The 26410-nt window shown below is 48.1% G+C and overlaps 1 protein-coding gene across 2 annotated transcripts in view; it reads left to right on the plus strand.

Annotated features, from left to right (window-relative positions):
- The first annotated feature begins 8872 nt into the window (after window positions 1-8872).
- COL5A1 (collagen type V alpha 1 chain) overlaps window positions 8873-26410 on the plus strand; it is a 234267-nt gene continuing 216729 nt past the window's right edge. The window contains exon 1 of one of the 2 annotated variants that reach the window (XM_063316318.1): window positions 8873-9471. In XM_063316318.1, coding sequence (XP_063172388.1) covers window positions 9375-9471 — 97 coding nt within the window. In that variant the 5' untranslated portion in view covers window positions 8873-9374. The remainder of the gene's footprint in view (window positions 9472-26410) is intronic. The other variant, XM_063316317.1, reaches the window with a different exon arrangement.

Genomic DNA, 26410 nt, shown 5'->3' on the forward strand with positions numbered 1-26410 from the left:
TTCAGGACATCTGACTAGGCCTATTCTAACTTCAACAGGGGTATCCTTGCCCCCCGCCCCATTATTTATATATCATTCAGTGGTAAAAAGCCTTCTCTGTTTTGACTTCCACTCTCAAAGTGGATAATAGGCACATATCTTGGCCAAGCACTAGTTCTTTCTACCACCCCTTAGTGGGTTTCAGGAAATGACCCTATTCAGAAGAAGAATTACAAATTGCAAATTAATGATCATTTAAAAACAAAAAATCCTACAACAATGATCGTTGTAAAAGGGCAAAAATTCAGGATGGGCATTTAATGAAACAATTTAAAAACTTCAGATGTTTTGCAACCACATGTTTTTGCTACTGGAGGAAACACTGGAAAAACTTACCAAATCTGCCTAGAATAATGTTATTGGCCATTGTTAAATTATTTTGCATATACCTTGGCTTGAAAGATGTCTCAGATGAAATGTATGGCTCTATTTCATGTACAGTACATAAAAAACTTACACCCTTAAGAAAGGATGCTGTCTGAATCTCTAAGAAACTTCTTAGCAGCTCATGATCTGTCCTGGATGCAGATCTGTGATGGAAATAGGATCATAGATGATGATGATGATGATGATGATTTAAATTTATTATGGTTGCCCACTCCAAAAGACTCTGGGCAGCTTACACATCAGAATGTACAATAAAACAGTTAAAAACACGACAGCAAAACTTGAGAGCCAAGCCTGAAAACCAACCATACCAATAAAAACACAACGGGGGCCACACCACCCCAGGAAAGTGGGAGCCGTCTGGATCTCAGGGGGGAGATCACTCCAGAGAACAAGCACCATGACAGAGAAGGTGCACTTCCTTGGTCCCACAAAATGACCACATTTAATTGAGGGGAATTGGAGAGCACCCAGAAATGACTGGAGATAGATGGTCCTGCAGATAACCAGGCCCTGTGCCATGAAGGGCTGAAGGGAGACACGATATCAGGGTTCAGGTACATAAGAGGGTGCCCTAGAAAAGACAGTAAGGAACTATTTTTCACTGGGTTAGAGTTAGGGTTAGGGCTAGGGTATAAGTTGCCACAACATCGATTTTGTTTAAACGTAAGGAAAAACTTCCTGATGTTAAGATCTGGTCAATGGTGGAACTCCAATAGAGGTCGTGGGTTCTCCATCTCTAGAGGTTTCTAAGAAGAGGCTGGACAGCCACCTTTCACAGATGATTTCACTAGTTTTCCTGCACTTTGCAGAGGGTTAGACTAGATGATCCTTGTAGTCCTTTCCAATTCTACCTCTGTGATTCTAATCTGACTGCTGTGATTCTATAACTCCAGGAAGGGCTCGACTGCAGCTAGATAGTTTTGCAATCTTATGTTAGGTGATCAAAGGACAAGGTTCCCCCTTGTTTTGGACAACCAGGTCTGAGACTGTATCTGCCCATCTGCCCACATGTTCTCGTGCTGCCAATATTATAGAGACCCGTGACTGGAAACTATCAGGCCTCTGTTAGCTAAGCTTGCAGGAGCGATCAAGGATTCCTGTGTACACTTCTTTTGTAGGAGAACAATGAGCAGAAAGAAAGGAAAAGTGGTGACATTTGTCCCATAGCCATCGTACACACATGACCTCTGCAAACGTCTGCCATTTTTTTCTGATCAACGATTGCAAAAGATTACTACTCACACATGTTAATGCCTGACATGACTCCCAGCAGACAGCCTTTCCATCTCCCTTCACAGACACCTTCGCTTTGGCTACAGGCAGATCTTGGTAGCAGTCCTGCCCAAAAATCTCCCACGATGGGTGGCTTTGGGTGGAAACATGAGGAAAAGACAGGAAAATTTAACCTCCTGTTTTAGGGGCACGCACATTCATGTTTTAGCTCAAATCTGTACCAGTCTCTTGTGGAATAAGATCCAAAGCCAAATATAGAAACACCCTGAATGCTTTTGTCATCAGTCGCGTTTGGGTTGGCTTCCAATTTCATCCTCCTTGATTTACATTCCCTGCCTCATGACTGCAGTCACAGCATTTCTTGGACTTCTGAAAGCAATTTCCGCACGTTATAATGTTTGTTAGTCATTCCTACGGAGATGAAAGCAAAAACAAAGTTCACAAGAGCAACAACAAAAGCGGAACCTTCCGGCTGGATTAGAAGTCGTGGCGTTAACGATCCCGCCGGGCCAGGCACCTCCGCCCAGGCCGACTCTCGGTCCGATCTGTCCCTCGCACTGAAAACTGCCCAGACTCTGCTGAACTTTTGAGATTTTGGAATTTGATCACCATGTAGCCAAAAGAGCCAGACTTGGGTGAATAACATCCAAACAAATGTTGTGTTTTAAAATCAAACCTTTTAACTGGGAGTGCAAGGAACGGGTGTGAATATTTTGGATAATCATGTCAAGAGTCTCAGGAACTTGCTCCTTCCCTTATAGGCGCCCTCCCTCTCTCTCCTGCAAACATATTGCCTTTGGGCAATGCACTTTGACCTCAGCTAGACTTCTTAGTTAAGCGATGTAGAGTGCATATCTCAACCTTTACTGCAAATTCTCTTGCAACACGCAGGAAGAATTGAAGGAGTCGCACCAAATGTCTGCTTTGCCAGGGTCACCTGGTGGGACCTGGGGGGTGAGACGAGCCTTCCCTGTTGCCTGCCCCACCCTTTGGAAGAGGCTCTCCCCGGGGTTTGAGATCCAGTTGGCCCCGACCCCACTGGCCTCCGAAAGGCGCTGAGGACTCAGCTGCTCCCCGGGCTCCGGCTCAGGGGATGGTAGGATCCTGCTCGCTGAACTTTCCCCAGCACTTGATGGACTTCTGTTTTCATTTTCTAAATTACTTGTTCGTTGTGCTATTTGATTTGGATTTGTTGTTTATTGATGATGTATGCCACCCCAAGTTTTGCACCAAATGGGTCAATCAAATTTATTTTTATTATTTATTTATTATTCGAATTTTGTTACCACCCATCACCCCCAAGAGGGACTCTGGGCAGTTTACAATAAAATTCATACCACAACAATAAACATTAAAATCCGATAAAATAAACAAATTACCAATATAAATCAAATCAATCAATCAATTTTCTGTTTTTTTTAATGGCTGATTTGGAGTGTCATCTTTTATTTCTTCCATCGATTTTGGCAGCTGAAGACCCAAGTAATTGCATCACCAGAGGGAGCAAGTCTTGAATATTTGGCAATTTTTTACCATGGGTATATTTGTGTTTTTTAAATTTAAATGGGTACATCTATTCTCTTTCTTCTTTGGGGATGGAAGTGAGGAAGTCGTGGGGTCATCTTTAGCTAGTGGGGCTGCCGCCAGCAGGGCTTCCACACCTCCGCAGGATAGCCTTTGTTGTGGGGTTGCAAGCAGCTTCCACATCTCTGGTGTCTTGCACACAGCCTCTCCTGCTCCTTCACCCTTCTTACTCTAGAGATGCCATGCAGTGAACTGGGGGCAATGCAGAGGCCCCCTTGCCAACAGACCAGGAGTGCTGGCTTATCACTCGATGGGTAACTATGCACTTCTGCCTCCCACAATACGTCCGAAGCCCGCTCTGAGCACTCCTGCTTCAGGGGGGCTGTCCCAGTATCTGGGTTCTCTCAGCTGCTCGGCCCACCCAGTGCCTTGCTTGGGGGAGTAAATGTGGACCAACTAAAGTTGTGGTTAATGTGAGTGGACTTCATTTCAAATCAGGCAGACTTGAAGATTTAGGAGTTATTTTACTAGGGATCGGTGTCATGAAGTTAAGTCACAGCAAAGTCTTTCATTATCAGGTCTAATTCTAATTCTTGGTGGAATTATTATTTGAAATTAGTTCATAAAATTCTATTTTTGTTTCAAGTATTTTTAATTTCATTGCATACGACTTGGTCTAATAGCCAACAAACATTGTCACATTGTTGAGTTGGGTGCCCTTATAAAACCAGAAATAAATAAATAAATAAATAAATAAGGCATACAGTGCAATACCACCCACCACCCCCAAGTCCTGCTGTGCTGCCCCATTGTGGCAATGAGATGCGAAGACCCAGCTCTCCGGAAAAGACTCTAATGCTGGGAAAAGTGGAAGGAAAGAGAAGAGAAAGTACCAGCAGCAAAGTGGATGGACTCAGTTACAGTGACAATGAGTGCACCATTGGGAGACCTGAAAGATCAGGTTAGGGACAGATCCTCATGGAGAAAATCTGTTTATCTGGGCGCTAGGAGTTGAAAACGATTTGACGGCACATAATCACCATCATATTGCAGTTCAGGCAAACACCTGATGGACATTTAGGCATACCTAATTTGAAACATTGTTTTGATGTCTTTTAATGGAGACAGTTGATTCCCACCTGTAGTAGCATGGCTGCACCTGAAAGTGAAAGGATGCAGGTTTCAAACTTCCTCTCCCCAGAAGCTGATCTGCTCTATGCATCCTGCCCCCGCCTCCTGCTAGTGGCTTGAGAATTCCCACTGCTACCACGTACTGTATCTCCCAAGGGATGTCTCCCTCAGCCTCTTCCCCTAACCCCAGATGCTGGGCTAGGAGTGGGGAGACCCAGGTTCTAGTCCTCCCTGAGTCATGGGAGCTGGGTGGTTGACCTCGCGCCAGTCCGTCCTCTTAGCCTTGGTCAGGCTCTGCAACAAGCCAGCTGAAAAACAAAATGTCACACTGCACGTTGACAGCTTTGCTCTAGGAACTGAAGTGAGCACAGTGCAAAACAAGTGGAGTCTGCAACCAAGCCGGACAAATGACAACAGTGGCTATCGATTTTTGTCCACGTTTCCCAAGGTGTATAAATCAATGAAACATAAGCAGTTGATTCCATTTGTCCATGTAGGTTTGTTATCACAAAACTCTGGCGATTAAAGATCCCTTGGATCAATGCTATTTAAAAGGGAGAGAAATTCCTCTGGCTGAAAAATTAACACAAAAACAAAGAGCCCTAAAAGCTCCTGCAATGAGGTACAAATGTGTTAGGGCTGCATGTGAAACGTCAAAGGGGTTCTTGGATCTGAGGAAGCTGTGAGTGAATCATGGCCTCAAGGCAAGCGGTAAAGCCAAGTGAGGACCTGGCTCTGGAGCTCTTCCAAGTCCTTCACAGATTTCAGGGGGGTTGGTTACTTCTTGCGTTGTTACACACAATATCCAATGTTGCAGTTCTCCATCTCCAGTTCTCCATCTGGGGGAGCTGAGCTGGACCTGCTCCGCCAGGGCAGCCAAACATTGGGCGGTGGGTGCAGCCTGCTCGTTGCTCCCTCTTGTGCCAATGGGCTGCTACACTTCGGGGCTGGCCCTCCATCACAACGGGGAGTTAGAAGGCCCCCTTGAGGCTACCGAGCCCCTCTCCATTCCCTGCGCTCCACCTGTGGTAAATGCAGAAATTATCTTCCTTGCCAAAAGAAATGTAGCAAGCAAAAAATTGCTTGGCAAATGTTTTCAATGCTCTTCCAAGTCATCCTGGGCTTTTTAAAGGTCCTCCGGAACTCTGACATTCACGCCATGCTAAAATTTTCATTGTCTCAGAGGTGAGGAGGTAGAAAAATCACTTCTCCTTTCATTACTGCTGCTTTTTGCCTGGCCTTTTATGATTTATTGGCCTTTCCCTGAGTCATCTGATGCGGCTCTATCCATCCCTTCTGTGGACACTTTGGAGGTCTGTGCACGTGCCCGGATGGGGCAAATGCCCCCTCACCCTTCTGCATAGTTGGTGCAGGGCTGGATTCTTGGAGCGCCTTCCAAGGTATCTGTGCAATTTCCCTCTGCTGCAGCTGAACCCCACCCCACCTCCCCGAAAAGGTCACAGCATCCAACAATGAGCTATTTGTGTGGATCTGGGGAAAAAAAGCCAGCCCACATCTGGACACAAATAAGTCCCAAGAAACCAAAACACAAAGCTCCAAGTTACCTGCACGCTATCATTTTGCAGGCCACAAAAGTAGCATTGTCAAGTCTCCTGTCATTTTCAACAGCAGGTCGAAGTATTATTTATTTGTGGTGTGAAAAAGCCCAAAGTCTTCTACCAGAAAAATATCTGAAGCCAGCAGGGTCACTGACCTTTACATAATGTCCAAGTTGCATAGTCGTGCATAACACACCCGGCCCCATTTACATTTCCTCCAACGTTTCACAGAGGGGAAAAAGGAGATGCAAATAAGGACACCCTTTGTGCATTGTTGCTCTTTTTACCGCGAGGGCTATTCCCTGAGCATCACTCCTCTAACCGTGCTTGTCTCACACTACCCAAGATTGGTGGCATTGGCTGCCAACACCAGCTCCCGATGCCTTCTGCAGCAGCTATCTGCAGGCCAGGGAAGAGGGCTGTGCAAGGGAGTGTCGGGTCTGGGGAAAGGGCCGTCTGGAGCAACAGGGATGTGTGCCTGCCCCTTGTCTGCAGCCCTCCCAGTTGCTTCTGACCTCTACTGCTGACAATCGGCCGCATGGTTTTTTTTTTTTTTTTTGCTGCTTGGAGGTAGGAAACCTGCAGTTTATCTGCAATAAATAAATAACCTGTATTAATTTGCACTTACACTGAACTGCATTTGGTATTTTAAAGTCTTAATTCTTTGCTCTCTCCGTCTTGTTTTAAGATTCCAAATAACGTTATGTTGTCAGCAAATGTAGGCACCTCATTGTTCAACTCTAGGAGAAAGTTGCAGAGGATGAATCCAGAGAAGTCCCTGTTTAGGGTCAGAACTGCCAATGCACTCCTAGTTTCTGCTTCTACTTTTCACTCTGTAAAAGGGCTTCTCCAGAGTCTGTGATTGGGGACCTTCCTACAGGCCCTTCTGGAAGTTCAGGAAAACTCAGGAATTCTGAATGATTAGTGGGAATAACCAGGGCTGCAACTGGGGGGGGGGGGCAAGCGGGGCATGTGCCCCAGGCACTGCACTGGGGGGGGGGGCAAAATGGGTGTGGAATCCATGTTTGCCCCGGGTGACACAGGCCCTAGTTGCGGCCCTGGGAATAACTTAACTTTTGCAGAAGCCACATTGTGTTTTTGATGTTTTTAAAGGGTTTTGTGATTGGTCAATATTAGTGATAGGCATTCTTGCTTTATATTTTGTAATCTAGTCTTTTTTTCCCCAGTGGGCAAGATTTCCATTTTCTGAGGAAGTTCTCTTTGTACTTCTGTGTTGACTGTGGTGGCCAGCTCTTGGCCTTGTGATACATCTCTTGCTCTGGACTGTATTTTCTACCTAACCTATCTATTCCCAAATTTCTGGTGGGATTGGACCCTCCTGACTTCCCTTCTAAGTTCCTTACACCAGATCTTCCCTGATTTTTAAATGGTTCCTCTTCTGAAGTCAAATGCAACTGTGTTAGCAATTTCCCATTTACACACATGCACAATGGTTGATTGCCCTGCAGTCACTGCTTCCCATAAGTTTAGCAGCACTAAACATGAGGAGTCTTGTGGGCCACTGGGGAGTTAAGCCCTGGCACCTGCTTCCTGATAGTTTGTACGGCTCCCATTCCAGAGCACAACCCTTCATTGTGGCTTTTCTGTAGAAATTTCTAGTATTAATAGTTGTAAAAGCTGCTAATGAAATTCTGGCTACCAGTAGCATCTCCTGAATGGTGTGTTTCTCTCCATGGGGCTCAGCCTTGACCAGTTCAGGCTACATTTTGGCCAGGGAGGTGGGTCAGCAGTCAGCTCGCAGTGTGGAGTCCCCTGCTTTTTAAGCCAGTGAGGCTCATTCCTAGCCATAAAGGTTTCATAAGCGTGGCTGTCTGCCTGGCACAGAGGCTTTGGTGATCTCTCCAGCTGTATGAGTGACCGGCTGCCGATGCAGAAATGCTCTGCGCAGTAACTGGTCACCTGGGGATTTGTGCACACAGGTCCTCTGCCCGTAAATAGCCCAGCTAGCAGGTTGGGGGGCAGAAGGGGCGCTGCACAATGCAGGAGGGACAGGGCCTGCTTGGCACAGTGGGAAGCTCCCTCTCCTTTCATCCTGGGCCCTCCTCCACCCCACTGGCATGTCAACTGAGCCACTTTTGGAGAGAGATTCATTGGTGGCCAGGTTTATCCATCTTCTGATCACTGGACTAGAAGAAACTGGCAGAAGCCCTCTTGTCAGTTTTACAGAAAATGCTAGTTTAAAACTCGAAGTGCAAAGGACAAGTCTAGGCTGCCTCTGCTGTGGGCTGGTGAGCAGGCCAAGAGTGCGTCATGCAGGTATTTGTCCCTGAATGGTCAGTGGGGTATGTTGTGCCACGGCTGGCGGGACACGAGGGTGGCCCACCACCCTCAGTGCCTTGGACCAGAAAGGCGGCGCAGAAGGGCAGCTGCTGTGCCGGCTGCGGCGAGGGGCGCCAGGCCGGCTTCTCCTGGCAGTTCAGCTCGGGAGCTTCCACTTGGCCGGCGGTGGGGGGACCCGGGGCTGCCTTCGGGCCCCAGAGGCTGCGCCTGATGCAGCAAAGCAAAGCGAGCTCTGCAGCCATCCCAGGAGGTCGTCTGGGAAGGAACGGCGAGGAATCCAGACAATTACAGGACAACCCCGGGGGCATCCTGGTTGGGGGATGCTTCAGCGCAGCAACCGATGCCCAGCAGGGCAGGGGGAGACGCCTGCCGCCCGGTCCTGCCCCAGACATTGCCAGCCAATAGCAGCCAGAGAGGCCGCTTCTCGGCCGGCGCCCTCGCTGACCCGCATTTCGCGATCCGTCCCGCGGGCGAGTCCGGGAAGCCAAGCGCGGCGGGGTTCGAACTTGCCGCTGGGCTCCTCCCCCGGCGGCGCGCGGGCCTGGTTGGCGGAGGGCGAGGGACGCAGGCGGCGGCGGGCCGGGGAGCCCGCGGCCACCGCTGCCACACAGGCAAGGCTTCGTGGCGCCCGCCGCCCCGCCGCCCCCGCCCTCGGAGCGGAGGCGGGGCCGGGGGCTTTCCTCGGCGCGATTGGCCACAGCCCCCCGGATTGGCAGCTCGGCCCCGTCGGCTTGACGCGGGGAAAGGGGAGAGGGCGAGGGGACCCGAAAGTTCCGCGGGACAGGAAAACGGGGAAACCTCACTTTGCCGAGAGGCGCCCCGGAAGGAGGTCGGGCGGAGGGAGACGGGGAGGAGGAGGAGGAGGAGGAGGGGGCAGCCGACCGCCCGGACCTCCCCGAGGAAGAGCGAACCCCCGAGCGCTCCCAGCCCCCGACCGCGCCGGGCCAGAAGTGCTGGCGAAGGGAGAGCCGCGGTCCGCCTCCTTCGCCGCCGCCGCCGCCGCAGCCCCCCAGCCGATGGCTACCTAGGAAGGTTCCCGGGGGGCGGGAGGGGAGGCGTCCACTTCTTATTCAGAAAGCCTCCCGCAGCGCCCGTCGGTCTCGGGAGAGGCAGCCGCCCCGAGGAGACGCCGTCCCCGCTCTTGCGCCTCCGCCCGGACCCCAGCTCCGCGCCATCCTCCCGCGCCCGCCGCGGACCATGGATACGCACACCCGGTGGAAAAGGAGGACTTGGCTGAGCCTCCCCTGGAGCGTGGCGCTGATCCTGCTCTCCGCCGTCGCCCAGAGCCGTGCAGGTAAGAGGTGTCCGGTCGGGCCAGCCTGGAGCGCCGCGGCCGCGGCCGCCGCCTCCCCTCGCGCAGGGGCTCTTCCCCGGAGTATCTCTGCCTTCCAGTCCCGCGGGATCCCCCTCCGCGGGCTTGCCCCCCGGGCCCCGTCAGCCCGGAGAGGGATCTGTCATCGAGGAAGCGGGACGGGCTGGGGGCTCCTTCGAGTCCCGGCGGGCTCGGACTTCTGGCCAGGCTTTCGGTGCGTCCGCCGCTCCTTTGCTCAGAGGCATCCCCGCCCCCTCCAAACTAGTTTTAGCGGCCCAACTCCGTTGCATGCCTTTTTTTTTTTGGATTGGGGGTGGGTAGATTAAAGGAGGAACCTTTGACAATGGAGAAGGTTTTTCCCCAAGGAGGTGTATGAATAGCGGTAATTTAAAAAGGAAAATCTTTTTTCCCCCTGCAACTGTCTGCACTTTGTTTCTTGTTTCTTTGTGGCATATCTGTGCCGGCCGCTGTAAACTTTTTTCCTAGGAACAATCTGAACTTTGCAAACTGGAATGAACTTAGTATACGGACGCCCCCTATGTGCTGTCTTTGCACTTTTGTGAGAACCATGCTGCCCTTAAAATGTGAGTTGATAGCCATCCGCAAGACTCCTGTAAAAAATGGGTATTCAATCCATCCGTTCCGTCTCTCCAAATCTAAGGGACCTCCTTTCAATGAAAAATGATTCAAATATGTCATTTCATATCTGCCACCCACAAGGGAAAACAAAATGGCATGGATTGAAGATGGTATCCAGGAACAGCATCAGTGGACCAGCTCTTTTTTATATTTTAAAGCTATATTGTTAATGTGGAGAGCCAAAAATACTGAACTACATCACTGTTACAGTGATTTTTAAGGTTCATGTAATATTTATGTTTTTCTATAGCCAAATCAATTGAACGTGGCATATTACAGAATACAAAAAAGATCCGTGCCCAGGGTGCTTACAGCAGAAGCAGGAGAGAGAACCATCCTTAAAACGGAACGGAAATAGAAGTAAACTGGGGGAAAATATAGCACATTCCTCTTGTTCATTCTGAGGCTGGCATTCAAAAATGTTTGAGGCTGAGACAGTTAGGTGAAAAGCTCCTTGGAAACTAAGTGAAGTTCTTTCTACTGCCCAGTTTATGGAAAATAAAGGATTGAGACCAAAGGATTGTTCCAAACTTGAAACTCCAATTTTTTCTGAGCAGCAAAGGGATTGGCAGGAGTCCCTTGTTCCAAGCAGGGCAGTTGTTGATCTATTTGAAGAGATCTTCTGTACAGTAAGTTTGTATATACATCTGAGTCACTGTTACACCAAAACTTTACCCAGAGTGCCAGGAAAATGCACAGGGGTCCATGCCAGTGGAGTCACTGTTATGGCTCACTGGCTATAAGAGTGGGCTGGCAATGCCCACTCAGCTCCTGCAAGCAAAGGCGGCAGACCATGTACAGGCATCTCCATCCCAGAAGAGCTTGCTGATTGGTTTGCTTCGCTGGATGGGTCTGTCTTTGTGTTTTGCAAGAGGAGTTGCCCGTGGCATGCTTCGTTGGGGGTGGGGGGTGGGGGGCAGCTTGTCAAGCCTTGGGAAGCCAGAACTGTCTTGGTAGCCACCATAAGTGAAAGCAGAGCTGCTCCAAGGCAGGCACAGGTCTCATGGGAAGGTGCCTCTAGAAGCCAGGATCCAGGGTTTTCATGAAGCTGCTTTGTAGATCAGACTCCACAGATTTTTTGCAAGTGTGAATGGATATCCCCAAAGGATAATCAGAATCTTGCAGTTAATACTTCTTTAATATAAACAGTTTCATTTGAGTCAGAGTTTCCTATCCCAATGTGTTCTGTACCCGTGCCACTAATTATTTAGAGCTGGTGATAAAAGAAATGCTTGCAAAGAAAAGGAGATCTTTTCTTTCAAGCCAACTCGTTGGCTTTTATGCTGATCTAGGCCAAGAACTGTAGCTCCCAGCTTTCTGGAAGGTTAGACACGGTAGCCATAACTTGTGAAGACATCTGGTTGTTCCAGAAGCTTCTCCTTTCCCGCCTCTGCACCTCCTCAGTGGCTGAAAAGGGTTGGATATTCTCTGCCTCCCTCACAGAGGGGAAAACTGAAAATAACCTGCAGGTTGCTTCAGGTTTGCAGCTGTTCAGGGTAATATGGAGGTGCCAGCTAGTGCAAAGGCTTACGATCTGAGCATGCCCAGTGTGTCCCCCTGATGTACAGTTTGGGAATCACAGGGTTGATTCCCTGGCATGACTGTTAGCACCCATTCCCAAATTTGGTGGTCCTGTGACCTCCCCTCCAAAAGGAGAAAGGATTTGTGTGATTTCCCCCATGAATAAAATAATTTCATTGGGGTTAATCATGCTCAAAAGTCTGAGTTCAAGTATCATGCAAGAGGGAACATTTTTTAAAACTTTGGGATCTCTGTCTGATCTCTAATTTGCGAAAGGACCTTGGCTTAAGTTTGAGAAGCCCTGTTTTATGGGATTCAGGAGATCTTGAATTAATTCCCTTGCAAGCCAAGCATTTGGCTAATGTAATTACACTCTGATGACGGACAATGTATTAACTGATATGATGGAGGGGGAAGGGGAAGAAATACTGCGCTCCTGCCCATTGCTCCTTGATGCCCCCTTTTCCCCAACAGCAGGAGGACAGAGGCGCTCAGGGCTCAGGGCTCGGGAGAGGGTTAGGCAAGGGGCGCCCTCCATCTTGCCCAGGAGATGAACTGCAGCAAGAGCCACCGGGAGCTCCTTAATTTGCCAGGCTTGGTCCTGTCTTTTCTCCAAGAGGCAGGGTTTGCAACACCTGTGGCAGCCCTGGCAGCACATGAGACAGTGACAAATTCCGTCCTGGATCAAACCTGGGCAGCGATCCTGGCTTCCAGGACTGATAGTCCTGGAAGGGATCAGGCAAGGATCCGGAAAGGACATGTGGGAAGAAAGCTGGCCATGGAATAACGTCTGGCTTCACTCAGTCTCCTTTTTCGAACTGAGTTTTTCAGCCATGACATTCTTGCCCCTTGGCCGCCTTGGAGGCCTCGGGCTGGATCTGGAAAACCTTGGAGGAGGAATTCATTCTGGAGTCCTGGAGTGGACGTCAGGATCCATTCTCTATTATACAATTCACACCAGAGATTTCAGTGAGCCAGAAGTTGTTTATTCTGGAGTCGGTTAGTTCTCTTTTGGAATGGAACTGCGGCTCCGCCCGCCCTCCGAGTGTCTGGCTCAGGGCCATCCAGCGAGTCTCACAGATGCTCTAGGGTTGAACTAGGCTTCACTGTGAGATGCCTGCACCCCTCCCACACCAGCAGCCCCGCTCCAGTTCTTTCCCCCGATAAAGCAAAATGTGTGATGTGATAGTTTCCTATTCCCACAAGTGGCCACCAGGGAAGTCAGGTTGCACCATGTACTTTTGATTGCCAGATCTTGCAGGGGGGAAGAGAAGAAGCAACTGCAGGAGGAAGACCATTTGGTTTTTGAAGGCAGCCATGCAGCTCCTGCTGTTTCTCCCCATGGTTTTCAGTGGGTCATTGTTTTCCTGCACCACGGCTGCAGTGTGATGCATTCTGGAAGCATATGGTGATTCTGGCCTGAGGTACAAGGGGCTGCTGCACTGGTCAGCCAGTTAGCCTTTCAAGCTGGTGGTCCTTCTGCAGGGGAACAAGCCAGTCCTGTGTTTGAAGGACGCCGCCAGAGTGGAGCTCCAACATTCAGCAGCATCGCAAAGATGGCAGCGCAGCCATCGTGTTTGGTCTGCGGGAAACAGCTGGCATCAAAAGCAGATTTCGTATTATTCACTCACATAAACTGCCCATGCTAAATTCAAGCCAGGGTGAAAAAGGAGTGGAACTAAGGAGAAACAAATGTGATTCCCATTTTCTTCTTTGTGTTCCTGCTGTGTGCCAGAAATCCAGATGTGGCAGATGGAAGGCTCTGAGCCGGCATGGATGTGACCTCATACTAAAGAGTGGCGATATTGGCAGGAAGTTTGCCAGTTTGCAAGGCCCCTCAGCTGCTACTGAGTGGAGTTTTGCATTGGGAGAAATTGTACAACATCACCTTATAAACAGCAGCCGGCCAAAATGTTTTCTAAGGTAGCTGCAGGGGAACATGCAGATCAAATTCTTGGTTAAGTTAAGCTTGCTTTTATTAAATAAAAGTGTGTGTGTGTGTGTGTGTGTGTGTGTGTGTGAGAGAGAGAGAGAGAGAGAGAGAGAGAGAGAGAGAGAGAGAGATTCTACATCCACACAGCCTTGAACCTGTTGAAGCAGATGCCTGGGAAATGGGATTCCTATGAATAAACCGAAATAAAGTGCAGGTGATGATTAGAGGGAGTCTTTGCCTGCTGTACACTTCAGTCTAAGCTCTTCTAGGGAGACAGGGTGGAGTGCTTAATCCTAAACACTGGGCTGGTACATAAAGTGCCAATTATACCCTTACCTGAAAGTGATGTGCTTGATGTTGAGAACACTACCAATGACGTTGGTATTAGGGATCAGCACACAGAATTCCCAGGCAATATCTGCTTATTGGGCTTCTAGTTGCCGACCTCAGAGTGAGAAGAGGCAGAGAATAGGACTTGCTGGCGATCCTCAAGGTGGCTTCTCAGGAGGATGTTTTCTAAAGTGTGGGTCATTTTAGAGGAGCACCAGCTATGGGGAGGGGCTTCCCAGTATCTGGACCCTGCCCTAACCAAAAATGTGGACCTCGGCATGAAAGGCATCTTAGCTACCTTAAATGCAGGGTGGTGCACCTTTCCATTCCATGTTGTATTTGTAAACACAAGTAGCTGAACTTTAAGTGACAGTTACTTTCAAGTTTAGAATTGCATTCAAATGGGAATGTCTATAATGCAGCTATCTGTGCTGTTGGGCAGCCTCCACCAACTTGGCCCTCTCCAGATACGTTGGGAATCTGACTCCTGAATTTGTAGCTGCAGTGCCATCCACCATCATATCTGGAGGGCCCCAGATGGTTTAAGAGGCATTTGGGGATTGCTTTCATTGAATAACTCTTAGAACTGAGTATCAAGAGACCTGGAAAAGAACTCAGGTGAACCTCTGGGGAAACTCATAATATTCTGTAGAAAATTCTGTCTTGCTTACAAAAACAATGAAGATAGGACATTCTGAGAATAAGCAAAACTTCTGAAACTGTTTTTAGATTTTTTTTATCCTGCCCTTATTATTTTTATAAATAACTCAAGATGGGGAACAGACCTAAAACTCCTTCCTCCTCCTATTTTCCCCACAATAACCACCCTGTGAGGTGAGTTGGGCTGAGAGGGAGGGACTGGCCCAAGGTCACCCAGCCCACTTTCATGCCTAAGGCGGGACTAGAACTCTCATACCACGCCTGATTGGCTCTTGGGCTGAGAGAGAGGAAATGGCCCAAGGTCACCCAGCCGGCTTTCATGCCTAAGGCGGGACTAGAACTCACCGTCGCCTGGTTTCTAGGCTGGTGCCTTAACCACTAGACCGAACTGGACAGTTCATTCATTTTTCTTGGTATTCAACAATATTTTTTTTTCTGTTTTTAACTTTATGGAGACGCTCATTTGCTTTTGTTTGCCCAAACTATGATTGTTGGAACCGAACTTTCCTGGCTGATTAGAATCACAGAGGGACTTTGCTGCTTTTTGGCTTTTGGCAGAGAGGACCTTCTCCCTCCCCTTCAGTTTCCAAATGTCCCATGGCTGTGTTGCTGTTTGTGGAGTTGGGGAGGACCAGAACTTGTAGTTCCTGAGAAGTAAAGCTACATCTGTCCCTCACTCAGCTCCAGAGCCAAGATGGAAGTGATTCCTAGGTATTCTCAGCTGTGCTTGATTGGAGGCACTGACGTGAAGGCTGCAGACCTTCACACCCGGGCTGTTGTACTGACACTGTGGAAGATTGGTGACAAGTTAGTGGTGTGGACCCCTTTCTTCTCTTTGCACACACAAGAAATACCTTGCAGAAAGTTTTATTTAGACACCTGTGGCAATCTGTGTATTCCTTTGCACGTGCATTTAGAAGAAGTTATTTTAGCAGGCTTTATGAATTTGCATCACTGTCTTGTTAATCAAACCATTAAGGTAAAGAGGACATCGCCAGCTCCCTCATCTGAGACCTGTGAAGGGGAGGGGAACAGTGGTTGCATCCCAGAAGCAATTGTCTCTTGACATATTCTTGGCAAGGGGTCACTAATCTGGGTTCCCAATCATCAGAGTGCCTCCGGGTGCTGTCAGCTAGAGCCCCTGTCCTCCCTGAAAATACCCTTGGCGGAGGGTCCCTGTCTAAAGTTATGGCCAAGTCCCTGACAGTCCCCAAGTGTTCAAGCTGATGCCCTCTGCCCCTTCTTAGTATAAGCAGGTGGCAAAAGCCTCTGGACGGCCTGAACCTCACCGTAGGCCCAGGTTCCAGAAGGGGCACACAACCTCTGGCTTCGGGGGTCAGTCAGCCATTCTTGGGGTTCCTGGCAAGCTGAAGGGACGTGGATCGGTGTATCTTTCTTTCTCTGTAACTCTCTTCCCGTTTGTTCAACAAACTCCTTTTCGGCATTTCACTCTGGGTTTAGCCTATTGGCTTCAAATCCTAAAGAACATTTTGGCTCGTGATTGGCCACTAGATGCCAAGACAGCCATTTAACTTTTCCAACTTAAATTATGCCTGTTTGACAGCTACTTATGGGCATAATCTGAGGTGTTGGTGTTACCCTTCAAGGCCCTAACAGGCCTGATTGTCTAATGGACTCCCTCGGGTATTACCAACCTGTCTGCCTATCTGGCTGTTAACTCCTGATGGACAGGTGCTTCCGAAGATATGCCCTCCCCCAGAGATCTGTCTTTCTCGTGCATCAGAGAGGCGTTCCCTCTGCAAGCCTTCTTTCGAAAGCTGCCTTTGGACCCTGTTCCTGCAGCGTTTAGAAAATCTTTCACCAGGCTTTTGAGGGATTACTGTAATACTTATTTTAGTTTTTAAAATTTATTTTTAACTTGCCATATTCTGTTTTGGTTTTTAAGAATTTTGTTAGCAGTTTGGGGTGCTTGCCAGAAGAGAAGTGGAGGTTCCAAATCAAATCAAATCAGTAATTAAAGATCCTGTTTTATTTTTGTATTAGGATTTTTTGGGGCGGTATATTAAAATGGCCTTAGATTGTCTTTATTATATTTGTATCTGGTTGAATATTGCTTCGTTGTGCAAGGTGGTAAATAAATTTGTTAAATACATAAATACATAAATAAAAGAGTATTTATTTATTTATTTATTTGTATATTTTGCCTTTGCCTAACTCCAGGCCGACTCTGGGTGGCTCACAATATAAAAGCAATACAAATGCAATATAAATACATACATACATACATACGCACTGCCAAGCAGAAGATATCAAGTATTTAGGAAAAGATTAAGTAAATCTGTTGGACATAAGATTGATAATCGAAGTGGAATATTCAAGTATAGAGAGGCAGAATATCTCTGAATTCCAGATGCTGGGATTAAAGCATCAGGAATATATTGGTGCTCCTCATGAGCTTCCTTGTGGCAACCAGATGTTCAGGTAGATCATCCTTCCATAGCCTAAGCTGCTCCGGTTGCTTCAGACTGTATCTCCCATCATCCTTGACCTAAGGTGGTGCTGATTGCAGTTAATAGGTGTTGACAGCAATAACTTCTGGAGAGACCAAGATTGGGGAACCTTTAGCATTCTGACCCAGCTGGGCAATTCTTACATACAGATTTATTTACACTAATTTGAATGGGGGGTGGTGTGGTGGTGGTGGTGGTGACAAGAGGCCTGTACATGTCTCTTGACATTACCCCTGAACTCCTCAGGTCTGTTCAGGCTGGTATATAACTTTATTATTTTAGAGACCACTTGGGAAGAGCAGCATCCATTTTAAATAAATACAGGACAACCAACAGCCATAGAAAGACTTCTTGGTGGACATCTGCTCACTGCTTTTTGGGGAACAGAATTTGTGGTGTGGTTCATGGGCTAAACCCTGGAGCCCAACAGGATGTGGACATAAAGTGAGGTTTATAATCACAGAAAAACCAACATAAAATCCTGAGAGATATGTAGGCATATTTCGATTATTTGGAAGCTGCTTGACAGAATTCTGCTGATTTGTTATAATCCGACAATATGGAGGACGGGCCTTCCCAGACAAAACGGGACATACTGGAGATGCCTTTTGCATGTGTCATTCAGTGAGTGCAAATTTGTCTATCTAAGCTCCTTCCCCAGAGATCAGGAGAGCTGTGGGCAGCGTGGGTGTGTGAGAGAGGAAGAGAGAGAGAAGGAGAGAGGCTGTGATGTCACCGGAGCAGCCCTGTAAGATGCTGCTGCATGATTTGGCGCAACCACGCCAATGAAGGCATGAGGAAATGCGGTGCTGCGATAGGACCTTCTTCTAACATTTCTAGCATTGCTCACTCCACAGAAGCACAGAGCAAGGGCTAGTGTGAGATGGTCAATGCAGACAGTGAGTAATCAAAGGAGCCATGCTTGGAGGAGGTGCCTGCTCTGACTGAATGAGTTCCTGCTCTTGGCCTGAGTCTTTGTATTTGGCTTACCCTTACCTGGAGGTATTGGAGGTGGGGGTCTCTGCCGTGACTCTGCAGTGGGTGTGATCCAGCCACATCTTGGGGTGCCTCTGCTCTTGACACTGAGGAGGTGGGAGGGTTCAGCAATGTTGCAGAAATCTAAGAGAAATCTGCATGTAAACTAAGTTCCAAAATATCCTTCTGGCTGACTTGCCTGCCCAAATCACTTTGGGTCTTTACTTTTGCCTCAAGGACAGCAGCTCCTGAGAACTGACTTCCCTGTGGAAGGTTCCCCATGACCTGAAAGGTTGGTCTTCGGGATTACAACTGCACTGAACCATTGACCCACGCCTTGAGGTTGTGGTTATCACCAGATGCACAAGAGACCACAATTATTCATTGAAGCCACTGGGGGTTCAGATTTCTTGGTTCACAGTGTTCTTTTTGGGCTTGTCCTGGTCAGTTTGAGAACCTCATTTGTCCAGTTTGATGACTGCCATAGAAAAAGGAGTTGCTTGAGAGGGTATGAATCCCTGAATGTCTGTGCTCCAGTTGATGTGTGGGCTCCTATAGGGCCCTGTTGCATTTCTTCCTTAACCAATACGTTAGCCTCCTCATGCACATTTATGGTGATCTCATAACCCAGGAATTCTTTAATAAGGATGGGGAAATCTGTACAATTTGGCAAATTTAATTCATTGCTTTTGTCACTGGCTCAGATTTGATTTGTTGAATTTGAGGTGTTTTAAAACTTTGCATTGAAAATTGTATGCATTTTGGTGCACTTACTTTTAAAGGCATTTTTCTTGACAATTTTGTCTACTGTATATAGCTTTTGCAAATTTTTTCTCCTAATGTAATTCATTTTTGTACATTATTCATGAATATATGCACTTTTTGTGTGAACTCTCCCTTAATATGCATTTTAAAGCTACAGTACAAATTGGAGAACATCACATTTTGATTGAGAACTAAGTTTCAGTTTGTATGCTAGTTTTTTTTTCAATGTGAAATTAAATGTTTGCTTTTGGTTTTCCATCATTAACCTGCTGGTGGGACTCTTCCCTCTCTGTCTGTTGAGGTCTGATATGTTTTGTGGTTGTTGTCCATCAAGACCTGCCATCAGCATCCAGGACAAAGCCAGATTTAACATTTAGGCTAGGTTTCTAGATTAAGGAGTCTGCTTAAGGTCTGAGATAACCTGCCTAGATTCAGTTTGGTCTAGTGGTGAAGGCTGCAGGCTAGAAACCAGGAGACGGTGCGTTCTAGTCCCACCGTGGGCACGAAAGCCAGCTGGGTGACCTTGGGCCAGTCCCTCTCTCTCAGCCCAAGAGCCAATCAGGTGTGGTAGGAGGGTTCTAGTCCCACCTTAGGCATGAGAGCCGGCTGGGTGACCTTGGGCCAGTCCCTCTCTCTCAGCCCAAGAGCCAATCAGGTGTGGTAGGAGAGTTCTAGTCCCGCCTTAGGCATGAGAGCCGGCTGGGTGACCTTGGGCCAGTCCCTCTCTCTCAGCCCAAGAGCCAATCAGGTGTGGTAGGAGAGTTCTAGTCCCGCCTTAGGCATGAGAGCCGGCTGGGTGACCTTGGGCCAGTCCCTCTCTCTCAGCCTAAGAGCCAATCAGGTGTGGTAGGAGAGTTCTAGTCCCGCCTTAGGCATGAGAGCAGGCTGGGTGCCCTTGGGCCAGTCCCTCTCTCTCAGCCCAAGAGCCAATCAGGTGTGGTAGGAGAGTTCTAGTCCCGCCTTAGGCATGAGAGCCGGCTGGGTGCCCTTGGGCCAGTCCCTCTCTCTCAGCCCAAGAGCCAATCAGGTGTGGTAGGAGAGTTCTAGTCCCGCCTTAGGCATGAGAGCCGGCTGGGTGACCTTGGGCCAGTCCCTCTCTCTCAGCCCAAGAGCCAATCAGGTGTGGTAGGAGAGTTCTAGTCCCACCTTAGGCATGAGAGCCAGCTGGGTGACCTTGGACCAGTCCCTCTCTCTCAGCCCAAGAGCCAATCAGGTGTGGTAGGAGAGTTCTAGTCCCGCCTTAGGCATGAGAGCAGGCTGGATGCCCTTGGGCCAGTCCCTCTCTCTCAGCCCAAGAGCCAATCAGGTGTGGTAGGAGAGTTCTAGTCCCGCCTTAGGCATGAGAGCCGGCTGGGTGACCTTGGGCCAGTCCCTCTCTCTCAGCCCAAGAGCCAATCAGGTGTGGTAGGAGAGTTCTAGTCCCGCCTTAGGCATGAGAGCCGGCTGGGTGACCTTGGGCCAGTCCCTCTCTCTCAGCCTAAGAGCCAATCAGGTGTGGTAGGAGAGTTCTAGTCCCGCCTTAGGCATGAGAGCAGGCTGGGTGCCCTTGGGCCAGTCCCTCTCTCTCAGCCCAAGAGCCAATCAGGTGTGGTAGGAGAGTTCTAGTCCCGCCTTAGGCATGAGAGCCGGCTGGGTGCCCTTGGGCCAGTCCCTCTCTCTCAGCCCAAGAGCCAATCAGGTGTGGTAGGAGAGTTCTAGTCCCGCCTTAGGCATGAGAGCCGGCTGGGTGACCTTGGGCCAGTCCCTCTCTCTCAGCCCAAGAGCCAATCAGGTGTGGTAGGAGAGTTCTAGTCCCGCCTTAGGCATGAGAGCCAGCTGGGTGACCTTGGGCCAGTCCCTCTCTCTCAGCCCAAGAGCCAATCAGGTGTGGTAGGAGAGTTCTAGTCCCGCCTTAGGCATGAGAGCAGGCTGGGTGCCCTTGGGCCAGTCCCTCTCTCTCAGCCCAAGAGCCAATCAGGTGTGGTAGGAGAGTTCTAGTCCCGCTTTAGGCATGAGAGCCGGCTGGGTGACCTTGGGCCAGTCCCTCTCTCTCAGCCCAAGAGCCAATCAGGTGTGGTAGGAGAGTTCTAGTCCCGCCTTAGGCATGAGAGCCGGCTGGGTGACCTTGGGCCAGTCCCTCTCTCTCAGCCCAAGAGCCAATCAGGTGTGGTAGGAGAGTTCTAGTCCCGCCTTAGGCATGAGAGCCAGCTGGGTGACCTTGGGCCAGTCCCTCTCTCTCAGCCCAAGAGCCAATCAGGTGTGGTAGGAGAGTTCTAGTCCCGCCTGAGGCATGAGAGCCGGCTGGGTGCCCTTGGGCCAGTCCCTCTCTCTCAGCCCAAGAGCCAATCAGGTGTGGTAGGAGAGTTCTAGTCCCGCTTTAGGCATGAGAGCCGGCTGGGTGACCTTGGGCCAGTCCCTCTCTCTCAGCCCAAGAGCCAATCAGGTGTGGTAGGAGAGTTCTAGTCCCGCCTTAGGCATGAGAGCCGGCTGGGTGACCTTGGGCCAGTCCCTCTCTCTCAGCCCAAGAGCCAATCAGGTGTGGTAGGAGAGTTCTAGTCCCGCCTTAGGCATGAGAGCCAGCTGGGTGACCTTGGGCCAGTCCCTCTCTCTCAGCCCAAGAGCCAATCAGGTGTGGTAGGAGAGTTCTAGTCCCGCCTTAGGCATGAGAGCCGGCTGGGTGACCTTGGGCCAGTCCCTCTCTCTCAGCCCAAGAGCCAATCAGGTGTGGTAGGAGAGTTCTAGTCCCGCCTTAGGCATGAGAGCCAGCTGGGTGACCTTGGGCCAGTCCCTCTCTTTCAACCTAACTCACCTCACAGGGTTGCTGTTGTGGGGGAAATAGGAGGAGGAAGGAGTATCAGGTGTGTTCGCTGCCTTATTTATAAAAATAATTGATAGAAACAAGTCTAAATCTAAATCTAAAAAATCTAGATCTGTTTTCTTGGCCAAGGCCTGGTTGCTAGGAATCAAGCTTGCTACAGATACACGACCATAAATGGCAGAAGAAATGGGCCATCCTTGGATTTTGCTGGCCATCCCTCCTAGTAGGTTGAGAATGACTCTGATCTGGCCCAGTAATCATGTGTTCTTATCCATGTAGAAATCAGGGCTTGAAGCCATGTCTCCCTGCTCATGGCATATCAGAAGAGGCTGGTGGGACTCTTCCCTCTCTGTCTGTTGAGGCCTCTTCCTCTTCTCTTCTTTCTTATCTGTACAGAACACTTCTGTGGATGACAGCCCTGGCCCAACTTCTTTAGACTTGGAAGCTAAGCAGCCAAACCTGCTGGGCACTTCAGTGGGAACCACAGATCAATCCCATGTTTGTAGGGTAGATTAGGAAGTTGAAAACAATTATCTCAGAAGAAGGCAGTGGCAACCCACTTCCATATTGTCTAAGGAAAACTGCATGGAGGTTTCAATGAAGTCACCAGGAGCTGAGCTTGCTTCAAGGGAGGCCTTAATACATGGTGCAGTGGCTGGGTTTATAGAACACATTACAATTTAAACCAAGTTTAAGAAAACATAAGCTAGGTAGGAACTGTATTGTGTTTTATAAACCTAACCACTGCACCATGTATTAATGATGTATTGATTATTGTGTTCGTATAGCATGGTCTGCCTAAACTAATAAGTCACATTCTGATTTAAGATACTGGCCTGGCTTAGTAACACACTGAACCACAAATTGCTGAACCCCACTTTAATCTAGATAATGCACTGTTTAGCATCTCTGTTTAGATTAGATGTAAATGAGGTGCTGGTCTCTCTGCATTTGGGAAGGGGAGAAATTTTGCTTAGTTCTCACTTATTGAATAGCTCCCAATTTGCCATTTCCCAACTTCCTGAATCAATGCATAGCTCTGATATTTACTTTTCTCCGAATATTGTGATACAATTCTCCAATAATAAATTGCAAACAAAAATATGCATATGAGAGACTCATGCAAAAACATTGAATATATTCATAAAAATAATATGTAATTAAACATGATGTCCTAACTGCCAGGAAACACGCTGAGACAAGGAACTGGTCTCTAATGTTTTATTGCTTGTACATAACAGGAATCCTAACAAACTGAAGAAGCGTGGGAAAAACCCAGCCATATAAACCCCAAAGGTTAAGGCGGTCCCGATCTGTGTCTCTTTGAATGGCTGCCCAATTCCTCAGTGCTACGCATGCGCTTAACAGTCTGGATGGGAGCCCCCTGCTCGCCATCCTTACTCATGACACATGAATTTTATTGCTTGCAAAAGAGGTTGGGTAAAGGCATGTATACCTTATGAAGAATCCTCATAAAAGCTATACTTGGTTTAAACCGCCCAGAGTCCCCCGTATGAGGGAGATGGACGGTGATAAAAATATGATAAATAAAATAAATAAATAAATAAAAACACTGCAGGCTGAATAGGACCAAAACATCTATCTCAGGATGGAAAAAAAAATTGAGAAACTTGAGAGAAATGTAAGCGATTGCATTTGCTTTGCCTGATTTGTGTCTTGCCTTTGTGAGGGATGATGTTCAATGGTTCCTTTCCTGCAGCTCAGAGAGAGCTGTGATGCACATATTGCAGTCCTTTGCATGTATGACACATACATGTATTGCAGGGATAGGGCCATGCTCTTAACCTGCTTGACTTCTGCTTCCTGCCCCCTTTACTTCCCAGGATGTGCATGGAGAAAAGACTCATTGGACCAGCTGCTCAGGGGTTGATCTGGACCTGGGATATTGGTTGCCTGGTTCATGTGGGATCCCATCATGACAGCAGCTGCTTTGGAGTAGCTGTTCAGTTCAGCCTTCCATTAGAGGTCAGAGGACACTGCAAGTGCAGGTGTACAACATCCAAGCAACACCAAAAATGTAACCCCCCTCTTCCATTTGCACCTTCAAAGCCAATGGGTTTCCATCGAATACAGTTATGGAGTGCTCTGTCTCCAGCTTGCTGGCTGAACAGACATTCAAAGTCCAAGTTTGGGAAGAAGGAAGTTGTAATGATTGCCTATTCTAACAGAGTCAGACTCACAAGCAGGTACTTAATGATATCTGATTTATTGTAAGAATAGTATGCAAATACAGAGAAAGCTGAGAATGAATAAAAGCGCGCCAAATACAAACTAAAAACCCTCGCTTCAAACGTAATCCCTCCCCTCGCCCTGCCGTTGCAAACTTCCCCCCCCCCAGGTGCTGGTAACCGTTTGAACTGCCATCCTGAGAAAGTAACCTTGAACACATGAGATAACCCAAACACATTCCAACCCAGCAGCCAACAGATAACAACTCCCCGAGATGGAATCCTCCGCCCTTCCCAGATGAAACACGTATCCGTGAAATGACATGCGAAACGTTACGATGTACCAGCAACATTGGAACGGTGAACATGACAGAAGTTTACAGGACTCAGTGACTGCAGGCCAAGAATGGCAGCAAAGGGGGTAGTGGGGAATAAACAGGGATGGGGAGAAGGAAGCAAGAGTCAAGGCTGAGGCTTCCAGGGAGCAAACCCTAAATCAGCAGGGGCAGAAGTCCTAAAGATTGTGCCTTCCTGGATTAGGCCTTCTGATAACAGAGATTAAGGCTGCAATCTTGATCACCTGTATTTGATTGTTAAGGTTTCCATGGGATTTCTTGAGTTGCTCAGCATGAATAGAATTGTGTTACAAGAATGCAATCCTATTAAAAACCCACTGAGTTCAGTGAAATTTCTTTCTCAGTAGACCTGATTAGATTGCACAAGGAAGATACAGTTTCATATAAACTTTCTTGATGGTGAATCCTTTGGAACTTAAAGGACTTACAAATATAAATTCCATGAGAGCATGTACAGAAGGTTCTTTTTATCATTTCAACTGGAAATTGAAAAGAGATGTAAGTGAAATTATTTCCGTTTTGTTTTATGATGAGGGAAATGGTGTATCTGAGCAGTTAGACCTAAGGATAAAACCAGATTTTTATTGTGTTGATGGTTAAGACATCACAGGAAAATTTTTCAAGACAGAGTGTGTTATTCTCCAAAAGATAAATAAAATAAAATAATAATAATAAAATGACATTTTTGTGGCAAGATGTAGAGCAACAAAATATGGCTCAATAATTGGAAACAGCTCTTGAATAAATCAGTGGCTGGCCTGCTCCAAAAATATGCAGGAGCCGAGAGAGGAATGCCCATGACCAGAGACCAGGAGAACTACAGTTAGGTTTTATACCTAAGTATTCAAGTCCACCCTGTTCAGTTAAAAAGTGGCAATAATATCACCCTCTGGTTTTACTTACATCCTGCTTTTCTAATGCATCTGCACCAGTCAGCAGAGGCACAAATATTACTTTGGATTTTGGCCTTGGTCTGAATTTGGTATCCCTGGCTAGATCCAGATTCAGTTGGGGTGTTTTCTGAAGTGCCAAACCAAGCTTGAAACAAATCACGCAGTTTGGAAACAATGGCTAACAATGGCTGCCAATGGCTCCCAAGGCCTCCGGTTGCTAGTGGCCATTTTATTCCTCCTGATGCCCTCAAAGTTGTTCATGGCAGGTTAGAAGCTGAGGAGAAGAACCCCTTCTACTGAATCAGGGCTTTTGGCCATCCACTCAGTAAGGATTCCCCACAGAGGGAGGGAGGGAGGGATGGAAAGATAGGCAGGCAGGCAGGTAGGTAGACAGGGTTGTCTGTTTCTCTCTCTAGCCTGTTTTGCTCAGGAGACATTGTCCTACTGAGTTCAGAAGACATCATCAAGGTGTGGCAGCCTAAAGATCAGGCAGAGATGAGGAAAGAGTCATAGGCACATACCTAGAATTGCACTGTGTGGAGTTCAACTCAGACTTCCTGGAGAAACAAGAATTGAACTTGGACCTTCGGCAGGGAAAGTTGACCCTGACTGTAAGACTTGGGGGTGGGGTGGGAGGAGGTGAGGGTTTAATTTGTTGTTTGAAAGGCCCAAGTGAAACCCAACCTGTTGGTGAAGTTAAGATTTGGATCCTTGCTTCTTAGAATAGTTTTCAGGTTGGCTTTCAAGAAACGCACCCAAAGCAAGAGGGGAATGTAGTTTTGCTATGGAAAACAACCCTTGAGATCTTGTGGCAATTTTTCTTCTGAGAAAGAAGAGAGTAAAAGAGGAAAGTGCGCTTACTGCTGAGCCCTTGGAAAAAGGGAAGGGCAAAAGACCAGTCACAAGGGCAGACAAATGGGGGAGCAGCCTGGCAGAAAAATCCACCACTGATGGTGGGATTGTTCATTATTTTTTTGCTGGAACACCTTCAGCTGAATGCTGGGAATTCAACCTCCCCCGCCATACACACACCCCAAGTCACCCCCATTTCCAACAGGCCAGCAAGGAAGGCTGCCTTGCTCAGAGAACGGCTCTTTCCATCCAGAATGGGGAAGGGCAAACAGCCAGTCCAGGAGAGGGAGCCCAGCAGGACCTTCTGTCAACATGCGATGCAAGAGCTCTCCAAGAAATATCTTTAAAAACAGGGCATCTGTTAGATTTGTCTGAACTGCAGGAGTCTCAAATGTCGCTGGAGCTGCATTTGGTTTTTATGCATAGTACATCTGGCAATCATTTTAGAAAGCCTGAGTCAGCAGCCATTGGGAGGGCTCAGCACTGGCACAGTTGCACCCACGACTCTATTTGTTTTGTGTGCTATGGCAGGCTAGGTCG

Source organism: Candoia aspera, chromosome 16, assembly GCF_035149785.1.
Source record: "Candoia aspera isolate rCanAsp1 chromosome 16, rCanAsp1.hap2, whole genome shotgun sequence".
In the NCBI taxonomy this organism is placed as follows: domain Eukaryota; kingdom Metazoa; phylum Chordata; class Lepidosauria; order Squamata; family Boidae; genus Candoia; species Candoia aspera.